Genomic DNA, 12,866 nt, shown 5'->3' with positions numbered 1-12,866 from the left:
TGTGTGCGTCGGTGTGCAGCTGAGTGTATGTGTATGCACATGGTGTGCGTGTGTGTCGGTGTGCAGCTGGATGTGTGTGTTTGTGTGTGCAGACGGTGTGTGTCACTGTGGAGCTGAGTGTGTGTGTGTATGCACATGGTGAGTGTCGGTGTCTGTGTTGGTGTGCAGCTGAGTTTCAGTGTGGGTGTGCAGCTGTGTGTGTGTGTGTGTCGGTGTGCAGCTGTGTGTGTGTGTGTATGCACATGGTGAGTGTCGGTGTCTGTGTGTTGGTGTGCAGCTGAGTTTCGGTGTGGGTGTGCAGCTGAGTGTGTGTGCACATGGTCTGTGTGTGTCGGTGTGCAGCTGAGTGTGTGTATGCATATGGTATGTGTGTGTGTCAGTGTGCAGCTGTGTGTGTCGGTGTGCAGCTGAGCGTGTCCACCTACAGGTGTGTGCATGGGGGGTCAGTATACGTGTGTGATTGTGAGTGAAGGCGTGTGTGAAGGGATGGGTACATACAGGTGTGTGAGGTGCACACACATGGTGGAGGGGTGTCGGGGGAGCGTGCAGAGCATGGTTAAGCACAGGTGTCTCTCCCCTGGTTCTGATCCCTGGGCGGACTGGCCCTAGAGAGTCTGTTGGTCCCGTTAGCAAAACAGATCCTCTCTGATGGGAAAACAGCCCCGTCCCTCCCGCCTCGCTGGGATTTGGGGATTCCGATGGCTAATGGATCCAGGTGCGTCTGATCCGTGGCTGGGCTGGGATCTTGCATGACCCATGCCACCCAGCGGGCTGGCGTCGCTCACCTCCGCTCTCCTTGCAGTGCCGGTGCCCATCGAGCCACAGATCTGCCAGGCCACCTGCGCCATCATGAAGCTCTCCTTCGACGAGGAGTACAGGCGGGCCATGAACGAGCTGGGTAAGCCGCACGCACCCCAAGAGGGTTCCGGGCTCTGCTCCCGCATCCCTGGGTGGGCAGGGAGTGGAGAGGACACGACTCAACGGGTTAGAGTCTCTGGGGGCTCCTGTACCCCATGCCATGGGCTGAGCAAGCCCCTCCTGCATGGCATGGCCTGGCAGTGGGGTGGGTGCCTGCAGGGAACACACGGGATGGGGCTGGGAATACAGCACCCTGGCTCCTTTTCAATGGGACACCCTGACCCCAGCTCCACCCCCTCACTGACAAACCAGCGGAATCCCTGGCACAAAGAGGAGCGGGGGGTGTTGTCCCCCCACAGTGCCTGGCTGGGCCCGTACATCTCTGTAACCCCCCCACACACCCGGATCATCTCCCAGGTGGTCTCCAGGCCGTGGCTGAGCTGCTGCAGGTGGATTATGAGATGCACAAAATGACCAGTGACCCTCTGAACCTGGCGCTGAGGAGATACGCGGGCATGGCACTGACCAACCTCACCTTCGGGGACGTGGTGAACAAGGTGAGGCAGGGGGGAGCTGGGAAAGGTGTCCCCAGGGGTGGAGGACGTGGAAAGGTGACAGGTGGAGGGGAGGAGGTCAGGAGAAGATGGGGCAGGGACCCTGGGGTTGGAGAGTGGGGGTCTGGGGACAGGTCAGGAGAGTCAGGGAGGGGATAAAAAGGCTAGGGGGGAGTGCGGGGGGGAGGTGAGTGAAGAGCCAGGGGCAGGGACTGGGAAGGTTGGGAGTAGCATGTGGGGGAGGGGAGTAAGGACCATGAGGCAGGGACTGGGAAGGCTTGGGGGGAGTGCGGGAGTGGGTGGGGAGTGAGGACCCAGGGGCAGGGACTGGGAAGGCTTGTGGGGAGGAGAGTGAGGACCATGAGGCAGGGACTGGGAAGGCTTGGGAGGAGTGCGGGGGTGGGTGGGGAGTGAGGACCCAGGGGCAGGGACTGGGAAGGCTTGTGGGGAGGAGAGTGAGGACCATGAGGCAGGGACTGGGAAGGCTTGGGAGGAGTGCGGGAGTGGGTGGGGAGTGAGGACCCAGGGGCAGGGACTGGGAAGGCTTGTGGGGAGGAGAGTGAGGACCATGAGGCAGGGACTGGGAAGGCTTGGGAGGAGTGCGGGGTGGGTGGGGAGTGAGGACCTAGGGGCAGGGACTGGGAAGGCTTGTGGGGAGGAGAGTGAGGACCATGGGGCAGGGCTTGGGGGGAGTGCGGGGGTGGGTGGGGAGTGAGGACCCAAGGGCAGGGACTGGGAAGCAGAGATCTGGGGTGAGGACAGGACAGAGATGTTAGGGGAATGCAGCCAGAGCAGGGATCCTGGTGGGGATGGGGCCCAGGGGTCTGGGGAGCAGTGATCTCAGCTGGCTCTAAGCTTCGGGGCATTGGGTTACCCAGCTGTGGTCCCTTCCAACAATGGCAGGGGCTCTGGTGTCCCCGCGGGCTGCACTGGGGGTGCGTGTGCGCAGGATCTGACCTCCCCCATCTCTTCCTCTTGGCAGGCGACTCTGTCCTCCCGCCGGGGCTGCATGCAGGCCATTGTGGCCCAGCTGGCCTCCGAGAACGAGGAGCTGCACCAGGTAGGTGGACACTGGCTCCCCTGGGGCTGTGGCAGATGCTTGGGCAGTCGCGCCCACACGCACTAAGCCACGGCATACACCTGGGCACACGTAGCTGACTACTGCCCGCTGCACAGGGCCTGAGTTATTCCAGGTGCCTGCCTGCCTCGGGGGCGCTCACGCACGGCTAAGCGAGGTAACTCTGGATACCCCATGCCTGGCACTCAGCGACGCATGGTGAGGCTGCCTGGTATTGCAGGGCAAAGCCCAGCCCGGTCCCTGACTTGGTGCCTTTCACCAGGATCAGTGTGTGCTGCTGGATGCAGGATTCTTCGGTTCCTGCTCCTGCTGGAGCAAGCTGGCTAAGTCCTTGCTGCTCATCCTGCCTGGCTGTTCCATTGCGGGCCCTGGAATCATCCGAAGAGGCCCAGGAGCGCCCCATAGATCCCCTCTGCTGAGAACGCCAAGCCAGGAGCTGGTGCTGGAACAGGAGGGTGGGCTGGGAGACTTTGGGGTGGCAGGGCGGATGGGATGAAAGAGGATCATGATGCTGCCCTCCGCTGAGCTGTGGCCAAACTGCTCTGGTCCTGTATTGACAGCTCTGCCCGGAGCAGGTGGGCTGAGCACGGGAATCTGGCCATGTCCCTCCCTGTGTGTGAACATCCTCATCTCGTCCCCGCAGGTGGTCTCCAGCATCCTGCGGAACCTCTCTTGGAGGGCAGACATCAACAGCAAGAAAATCCTGCGCGAGGTGGGCAGCGTGACTGGCCTGATGCAGTGCGCCCTGCGTGCCACCAAGGTAAGAGGTGCGAGCCCTGATCTCTAGGCTGCATGTGCAAACCCTGCGTTTGCACACACACAAAACGGGGGATAGCTTACATGCTCACAATGAGCTGCATGTGCAAACACTGCCCTTGCACGCACAGAGCAGCTGATGGCTTGCACGCTCACTATAAGTGTGTATGTAGGGGATGGCATGCATGTGTACAGTGAGCTGGAGGTGCAAATGTTGCCGTGGCATGCACGGAGTGAGCATGCTTACGGTGAGTGTGCGAATGACGGCGGGGTGTGCGTGCAAAGCAGAGGCACTCACAGATATGCTGCCGGTGCAGTTGAAGAGGTCCTGTCACTAGAGGGACGCTGATGGTGATTTTATCCTGGCTAGGAATCCACCCTGAAGAGTGTCCTCAGCGCCTTGTGGAACCTGTCCGCTCACAGTACCGAGAACAAAGCCGCCATCTGCTTGGTGCAGGGCGCCTTGGGCTTCCTGGTGAGCACCCTCACCTACAAGTGCCAGAGCAACTCGCTGGCCATCATCGAGAGCGGAGGAGGCATCCTGAGAAACGTGTCAAGCCTGATCGCCACCCGGGAGGATTACAGGTCAGCCTTGCCCTGATGGCAGCTGCCACATCCCACTCCGATCCTCTCAAGTTCCCCCCCACGCCAACTCCAAAGCACTGTGCTGGTCAGTGGGTGGGATCTGGCGGGGCTGTGGGTCATCCCTAGCTGCCTTGGATCCATTCTGGCCCCTGGGTATAAGGGCAGCAAGATGTGCTGTCACTGTTGGCTGTCCCTGATGAGATACTAATATTATTCGTGGTAGTACCTCTGGGGTGTGTGCCTCCCCCACAGAACAGACTCACGGTCCTCGAGGAACCTTACCATCTCAGGAGTGCTACGCTGGTTGATCGGGTTTCTGTAAATACTGTGCGCTCTTCACCAGAAGATGCTGAAGCACTTTGCAAAGCTTATTGTGCCCACGTTATGATGGGAAAACTGAGGCATGAAGTGGGGAAGTGACTGGCAGTCAGGATTCCTGGGTTCTATTCCCAGCTCTGGGAGGGGAATAGGGTCCAGTGGGTTGTGGGGGGAGCTGGGATTCAGGACTCCTGGGTGCTCTGTTGGTGACTCACTGTGTGACCTTGGGCAAGTCATTTCCCCTCTTTATATCTCAGCTGCCCCCCTGTAGAATGGGGCTGCTGCGAGGGTGGATCAATTGGAGGATTTTGAGGCACTTTGAGATCCTCTGACTAGGGGTAGCCGAGGAGGGCAAAGCGGTGGTGTTGTTTATTAACGCTCTGATGTTCAAAGCTGGGTGATTCTAATGGAAGGTCGATCCATGTCCTGCAGGCAAGTGCTCCGGGACCACAACTGCCTGCAGACCCTGCTGCAGCACCTCAAATCCCACAGCCTCACCATCGTCAGCAACGCCTGCGGGACCCTCTGGAACCTCTCCGCCCGGAGCCCCAAAGACCAGGAGCTGCTGTGGGACCTGGGGGCCGTCAGCATGCTGCGCAACCTCATCCACTCCAAGCACAAGATGATCGCCATGGGCAGCGCCGCCGCCCTCCGGAACCTGCTCACCAACCGACCCCTCAAGTACAAGGACACTGCAGTCATCTCCCCGGGCTCCTGCATGCCCTCGCTCTACGTGAGGAAGCAGAAGGCACTGGAGGCCGAGCTGGATGCTAAGCACCTGGCGGAGGCCTTCGACACCAAGAAGCCCCTGAGGCACATGGACAGCCTGGCGAAGGACTACGCCTCCGACTCCGGCTGCTTCGACGACGACGAGGTGCCCAACGTCTCAGCAGGGGCGGAGACTGGAAATGCCTCCATCCTCTCCATGTTTCTCAACTCCTCCTTTCTCCAGGGCCAGGCCTTGCCCAGGGCCATCACCCAGAGGAGGGGCCCGGAGCCTGAGAAGGACGAGAGCAGCAAGCTGGCCGAGCCCAAGAAGCTGCCGTTGCCCGAGGATGAGGTGTCGCTGGTGGCCGAGAAGCTGGCCAACAAGATCTCCACCACAGTGGCCAAGATCGACAAGCTGGTGGAGGACATCTCCACCCTCCACACCTCCTCGGACGACAGCTTCAGCCTGAGCTCGGAGGACCACTGCCTTGACTGGCAGTATGGCTCTGATGAGGTCCACGAGGCTCGGGCCCAGTCCTGCTCCCCGTGTCGCCTCTCGGATGCCAGCAGCTTCATGAAGCGGGAGAACCTGAGCCGGGCCCACACCCTCCTGAGGCTGAAGAAGGCCTACACCAGCTTGTCCAACGACAGCTTGAACAGCGGCAGCACCAGTGATGGCTACTGCACCAAGGAACACATGAAGCCCTGCACCCGGGCCTCCTTCCTAGATTACAAGGAGGAGCCGCAGAGATACCAGAAGCGGCCCAGCAGACTGGATCTGAAGAAAATCCTCATCCACAGGCCTGAGAGGATGGAGCAGCCGGGGGTGAAGGTCAAAGAGTCAGATGAGCCGGATAAACTGGAACCGGGAGACACACATGACAGGGCTAAGAAAGCGGTGACGTTCCCCAGCCCCAATGTCCCTGAGAAGGAGCCTGAGTGGAAGAAGGATCCAGGCAATGAGCTTTCTCCCGACCCTCAGGTTCACACCATCAAACTCTCCCCTTCTTACCAGCATGTCCCTCTGCTGGAGAATCAGGCCAAGAGCAGCTCGGCCCCTGGTGCCGTGGGACTCTCTGGTGCTAGTTACCAACCAACTCTCCCAGGCCGGAAGCAAGCCTGGCTCCCCATGGGGCTTCTCCAGACGGCCGAGAACTTGAGCAAGATCCCAGAGAAGCTGGCTGCCCACATGCCGGCCCCAGTGGAGCAGGAGTCAGTCCAGAAGTATGCGGTGGAGGACACCCCCATCTGTTTCTCCCGGTGCAGCTCCCTCTCTTCCCTCTCCTCCGCTGACAATGTGCTGGACGGGCAGAGTCACAGCGAGAACGAGGTGGACAGCGACTCCTCCCTGGAGATCATCGAGGTGGAGGAGGGCGCCGAGGCCGAAGATGACGTAGAGCAGGCCGAGGCCTGCGATAGGAGACAGGAGAAGGTGAAGGCAGCGGATCTGGGCCCGGCCACGCCAGGAGGGATCTCCCAACCCATCGCCATCCCCTTCCAGAAGCGCGACAAGATCTTCCTGAAGGAATCCTCCCCATCCCGGCACGAGGACCTGACCCCGTCCAGCTCCTCGGAGAACTACATTCAGGAGACCCCTCTGGTGATGAGCCGGTGTAGCTCGGTCAGCTCCCTGGGCAGCTTTGAAAGCCCATCCATTGCCAGCTCCATCCAGAGCGACCCTTGTAGCGAGATGATCAGTGGCACTATCAGCCCAAGTGAGCTGCCGGACAGCCCTGGTCAGACCATGCCCCCAAGCCGCAGCAAGACGCCCCTGTTCGAACTGGGATCCCAGCCGGAGAAGGAGACCAGCCAGTTCAACATCCAGTGGGAAAACAACGTCAAGAAGTTCATGGAGATCACGGATTTCAAGGAGCGTTTCCAGCTGCCCCAAGACCTGGACTCCATGATCTACTTCACGGTGGAGAAACCCAACGAGAACTTCTCCTGCGCTTCCAGCCTAAGTGCCCTGCCCCTTCACGAGCACTACATCCAAAAGGACGTGGAGTTGAAGCTTATGCCGCCTTTCCCTGAGAGGAACAGCCTGAATTTTGTGGCACATGAGAAGCAGGAGGATAGGCGGGAAGAGAGATTCGGGGAGAGCAAGAGGAAGCTGGAGCGTCCAGAGCTCAATTCAGACGATGATATCGAGATCCTGAAGGAATGCATCAACTCGGCTATGCCTTCCCGCTTCAGGAAGGTCAAAACCTCCCTTGTCTCCGGCCTGCCCAGCCAAGTCTTGAATCCTCAAACCAAAAAGGCTCTGCACATGCCGGTCTACATGCTGGTGCCCACCCATGCGCACCGGGGCGTCCCCAAACACCTGCAACCTGCTGCCCGGGACCTCTTCAGGGATGATGACTCCTTCACTGACTCCGCAGAAGGCACCCCCATCAACTTCTCCAGCGCCGCTTCCCTGAGTGACGAGACCCTCAAGTACCCACTGAAGGAGGAGGCTGACCACAAGCGCGGCCCTGGGAAGAGGCTGGAGAGGAAGGAAGTGGCGGGGCCACCGGTGGGGCGCAATATGGAAGCACACAGTGAGCAAGGGAGTTTGAGCCCCACACCAGGCCGAAAAGCAGCTTCCAACTCCTCGATGCCCACCAAGATGAGTACGGCCTACCAGCAGAAGGGCGGGTCGAGACATGGCAGCCCTGTCCAGGCAGGCAGGGGCCAAGCAGCTGAGGTGAAGAGAGGGCTACCTCCCCTGAAGAATGGACCCAACCTGGAGCTGGACTTTGACAGGGCAGGGGTCCGCCCGGAGGGCGTCCCCCCCAGGAAGGGTGCTCCCTGTGAGAACAGTGCCCCCGGGGGCATGGCCTTTCAGTCCCTGTGCCACACCACGCCAACCGAGGAGGCCGTCTACTGCTTCTATGAGAACGACTCCGACGACCTGCTGGAGGTGCGGAGAGACTCGCCTAAGAGGAAGGCCAGCCCTGCCCAGGCTCAGAAGAAGGAACGCTGGAGCGGAACCACCCCTAAGAAGGAGCCGGAGCAAAGCTCCAGGCAGCTGCTGCAGGCCAAAACCAAGATGGCTGCCAAACTCCACAACAACCTCATCGTGGATGAGACGCCGCCCTGCTATTCCCTCAGCTCCTCCATGAGCTCCTTGAGTGACATCGACCTCTGTGACCACGAGGAGCGGACAACCCTGTACAAGGCCAACAGGCAGCTGACTCTTAGCCGGATACAAGAGAGCGCGGCCTCTAGGGTCTTAGCCAGAGAGAGAGACAGCTCCCCGAGCTCCCTGAGCTTCACCTCGGATGACGACCTGCTGCAGAAGTGCATTGGCTCCACCTTGCCCAGGAGGAGGCGGCACTCCGCTCGGCGCAGGAATGCCGAGCACAAGCAGAAGCTGAAAGGTGCCAACCCCAAGAGCGCCGCTGGCAAGGAGCGGAAGCCGGAGCCGAGGCACAACCCAGCGGATGAGATGATGTCGGACAAAGGCTCGGACCTGGACAGCGTCGAGTGGAAGGCCATCCAAGAAGGTGCCAACTCCATCGTCACGTGGCTGCATCAGGCTGCAGCATCCCTCTCCAGGGAGCCTTCCTCGGAGTCTGACTCCATCCTCTCCTTTGTGTCAGGGCTGTCTGTCGGCCCCACCCTGCAGCTGTCCCTGGACAGGAAGGATAAGAAGAAGCGGGCTAGGAGTGGGGTAGGCCGTGAGGTGGAGAAGAGAGACCATGCAATGGCCTTTCAGGAGAGCAAGAAAGTGATGGACTCCGGGGGCAAAAATGCCAGGGTGGAGAAAAATGTAAGCCAGCAGAAGCCAATGTCGAACTTGCCAGTGGTTTTCCGAGGCAGGACAGTGATCTACGTGCCCAGTGCGGTGAAGGACTCCCCAAGCCCCAGGTCCACCCCACAGAAAACAGCCACAACTAAGCCCGAAGCCACCATCCAAAACCTCACCCTGAGTCAGCAGAGGTCACGGAGTCTTCACAGGCTGGGGAAGGCCTCAGAGATGGCCGACCTCACCTTGCCCAAGAGGAGCGCCACCCCTCCCGCCAGGATCACCAAGACCCCATCCTCGGTCTCCTCCAGGACCTCCACCCCCTCCCAGCCCACCCAGAAGAAGTTAACATCACCCTCCCAGCTCAACAAGCAGCTGCCATCTCAGGGGGTGAAGGTTAGCAGGAACTCCCCAACAGGCTCCGCCCCCAAAGCACCCCCCCAGAAATCCCCAGCCACCAAGCAGCACAAGACCCAGAAATCCCCCGTCCGCATCCCCTTCATGCAGAAGCCGAACAAGAAGATGCTGCCAGCCAAGAGCTCCATGCCGGTGCTGGAAGAGCACGTGGGCAGCCCTAAGCTGAAAGGCAACAGGAAGGGCATCCTGCCGCCCGCCCGGCTCAATCTGGTGCGGATGTCCTCGGCCAGGTCCAGTGGCAGCGAGTCAGACCGGTCCGGCTTCCTGAGGCAGCTCACCTTCATCAAGGAGTCCTCTAGCCTCATCATGAGGCACCGCTCCGAGCTCTCCTCCTGCAAGTCCATGTCCTCGCTGTCTCAGAGCGCTTCCCCCAAGAGGAGCAGGCCAGGCCTCCCAGCTGTGTTCCTGTGTTCCTCCAGGTGTGAAGAGCTCAAGGTGGCCAAGCCGGTGGTGACCAGCCAGAGGCCAGTCATCTCAAGGACCCTGGCCAACAACAAAACTTCTCCCAGTGAGAGGCCTCCTCGGAGGACCAGCTCCGAGAGCCCTTCCCGGCTGCCTGTGAAGACCAACACTCCTTCGCCTGAGCCCTTCAAGAGGTATTCCTCCTCCCCCAACATCAGCATCATCAAGAGGACCAGCAGCCCCTCTTCCGTCCTGTCCTCTTGCTCCGAGTCATCAGCCAGGAGAAGGAAGAGCCAAGAGGCCTCCAAGCTGACCCCGAATCCTGCAGTGGGGAACCCAGGGCAGCAGGACAAGCAGCAGATGGCAATGATGAAGGGTACTTGGAGAAGGATCCGCGACGAAGACATCCCACACATCCTCAAAAGCACCCTGCCTTCCTCAGCCCTGCCTCTGGTCAGCACCCTGGAGGAGGAGACCCCCAGTGCTCAGATCCCCATCCAAAGGAAAACCAGTGATGCTGTGGTGCAAACTGAGGACTACCCCACCACCAAGACCAACTCCAGCACCTCTCCAACGCTGGAGACCCGGGAGATGCCCAAGAGCGAAACAGAGTGCCTGACTTTGACCAAGGGCACCATGCCCATCTCCTTCAGCCATGAAGGGCCGACTGGATCTGTTGGGAGCTTCCCCTCCAGCAGGCACAGCTCTCCCAGTAGATCTGCCCGGGTGACTCCCTTCAACTATGTTCCCAGTCCCATGGTAGCACCAATGATCAACAAGAAATCGCTTGAAAAAATGCCAGCTTAAGCCGCTATTGCAAATGCAAAGAGCACCTCAACTTTCATGATAGTGTATTAAGAAACGAGCAAAGCCCCAGGCACTCTCACTACTGCACCACCATGAGGACAAAACTCTTGTTCATAAAGAGACAGAAACAGCAGCATTTTTGTTTTCTCAAGCTTAATAAACCAAGGAGGAACTTTTGCATTGATGTAACTGTTGACCAGGAGGGTTGTGACAGTTTTCACTGAGACACACACAAAACACCTGGAGAAAAGCAAGTATTTATTCCTTTATTCTCTCTGCCCTTTCTTTTTTGTTTAATGGAACTTTGGAAGTTTTACTGTCGGGCACTGGGAAAGAACCAGGTAACTGCCCATCCCTATCCCCCTGACATCTGTGTTCTGCTGATGGCTGTGCCAATGTCTTCTCTGCGATGTCTGATCACCATACACTCTAGTTTAAGGAGAGGGATTTTTATCCATGGAGCCTAGATGGCCACAGGTGTCCTGCACGAAGGGATGGACTTTTGCAGTGAAGCCTATGGGACGTCTTGATGGCCTCGCAGTTCACAGTTGTTGAAGAACTTTGAAGCAGCGATCAGCCAACTTCCCCGCTAGACAGGCCAATGCCAGGAGGGGCTGTAGGCCCATTTTCTCCATGCTTTCATTGAAGCACACTTGAGATTTTCGATCCAAGGACAACCAACAGGGGTCGTTGATTCACTGGGATGTCTCTAAATTCTCCCAGGAGGTTGAGATTTCAAAGGGAACTGGGATTGCTGCTCTTTCTGTTTAAAAAAACAAACAAACAAACCCAACCACCAAGAATGCTTCAAGCAAAAGCCTTAATCTTAGGTCTCAGCTGCATGCTTTGTCTCACATGTCGGCACTAATATCCATGTATCCAAATAATCTCAACTGATTTACAGAAACACTTTCAGAAACCCACCCCTGGACCAAAAGCAGAGCGGGAGAGGGGTGGGGTGAGGGGATCTGGGGAGGATTCTACAGTGGGGAACAGAAGAAGGGCAGAACCTCCCTGTTACGGAACCAGCCATTTGCGCAGCACGAGGCCTGTAATTATGGTGACTGGTTAATCTGCTAATGACTAACTTGCTGGGATTGTGTTTGCGTTGGGTGTCACCCAGTGTCTGGGGGGAGCAGAGCAGCACCTTATTATCGCCAAGGGAGGAGGGTTGTTATGGAAACACTTCTCGCAGCACATGGGGGAACGCCAAGGAGCTGGGGCGAGGAAAGGCCATTTTTGTGTTTTTTGTGGGCGAGGGGATGGGTCTGGGCGGGAGAGGCTGATTTATGCCATTCATCCTCTTTATAAACTCAGCCCCACTATGCAGGTTTGGCGCTAAAGCTGGGGCCAGAGGTGACTCCTAATGAGCTTCAGGGCCTACCTTTGGTTAGTCCAATTTGTGCTCCAACACCTCCCAGACAAGGGGTGGGAGGGAGTCGCAGGCTGCAGTGGGACATGAGGAAAGGAGCAAGGTCCGTATCAATGCCCCTTGACCGTGGCCTCTGAGACAGAGTTGCTCATTGGGTGCCTAATTCCATAGGCATGGAGTGAAAATCTCCCCTTAAAAATTTTGTCCTGATTCTTGTGGTTTGACACCAGCATCACACCACTGAGGTCAGTGGCAGGGGAGTGACTTCCTGATTTGCAAGCGGGAAACAGGAGGCAGAGAGAGAGAGGCACGTATCTCTCTCTCTCCAGCCTCACTCCTGCCCCCAAAGATACTGTGCTTTATAGGTACACTGGGACTTGGGACTCCTTGTTTGTTTCAGGGCCTTGCCTGATCACAAGCAGAGAGCAGAGGGAGTTGCCTACCACATGTTTGGGCTTTGTTGTTAACAGTTTTGTCCAGCATGGTCAGATTTGGCTTTGATTAATGTTGCAAAACTTGGAGGGAAACTGCCAACGTGGCTTCCTAGGATCAGGAGGGCAGATTGTAGGGGGTGGGGGTGAAGTGGTATTTTAAAAAAAAGATGTATTCTGGGGGTGTCAGTTTGGCCAGTGCCTGCTCTCTTCTCTTGAAAGAGTGTTGTACATTAATCAGAATGCCAGATTTTTAATTTAAATCTGCTGAATGATAATTGCATGGTAGTTTCCAAAGGAATAAATGTTTGCAGGCCGCCCAGATTCCTTCGCAGTAGCGATGACAAAGTGCAGGGTCTTTATGACAGAGGCAGGTGTTCTTACCAGGTCATGGCTTGATTCCAAGATGGGCTATTCCATTCCACCTCCCTAGAATTATCCAGGCGTTTCAGCTGGATGCAGGGCACAGCTTGATTTCCACAGCTGGCAGCGTTGCTGTGTGCTGTTGAAAGGAGCCACCACGTTCAGCCCCAGAAGTGGCTTTATTTCAGTGGCAGATGAAGATACTTGCATCTAAAGGTGCTGTTGTACGTGGCAAAATGCTGGTCTCATAGAAGCCTATGTGAGTTTTGTCACTGACTTTCATGGGCCACTATTCAGTCTGTGCTGTGCAAAATGCTTTGGGATCCTTTTGAATGAAAGATAAAGATGGCTATTTAATAGCTGTGATACAGTAGCATTCCCATTCCTGCCCCCGCCCTGCCCATGGGCCTGGTGCTGAACAAAGCTACCTGGGGAAACGTGTCCCACCCCAAGCCATGCTGTAGAAACAGATGATGGGCAGGAAGGGGAC

General features: G+C 57.7%; 1 protein-coding gene across 1 annotated transcript in view; it reads left to right on the top strand.

Moving 5' to 3' along the window:
- APC2 (APC regulator of WNT signaling pathway 2) overlaps nt 1-12,337 on the top strand; it is a 45,760-nt gene extending 33,423 nt beyond the window's left edge. The window contains exons 10-15 of the mRNA XM_030540264.1: nt 803-898; nt 1,276-1,415; nt 2,395-2,472; nt 3,134-3,250; nt 3,617-3,831; nt 4,582-12,337. Of these exons, the coding sequence (XP_030396124.1) occupies nt 803-898; nt 1,276-1,415; nt 2,395-2,472; nt 3,134-3,250; nt 3,617-3,831; nt 4,582-10,210 (6,275 nt within the window). The 3' untranslated portion in view covers nt 10,211-12,337. The remainder of the gene's footprint in view (nt 1-802; nt 899-1,275; nt 1,416-2,394; nt 2,473-3,133; nt 3,251-3,616; nt 3,832-4,581) is intronic.
- The last annotated feature ends 529 nt before the right edge of the window (nt 12,338-12,866 follow it).

This window comes from Gopherus evgoodei, chromosome 22, assembly GCF_007399415.2.
Source record: "Gopherus evgoodei ecotype Sinaloan lineage chromosome 22, rGopEvg1_v1.p, whole genome shotgun sequence".
NCBI classification, from domain to species: domain Eukaryota; kingdom Metazoa; phylum Chordata; order Testudines; family Testudinidae; genus Gopherus; species Gopherus evgoodei.
The sequence above is the reverse complement of the archived record's forward strand: the minus strand, read 5'-3'. Positions and strand labels throughout refer to the sequence as shown.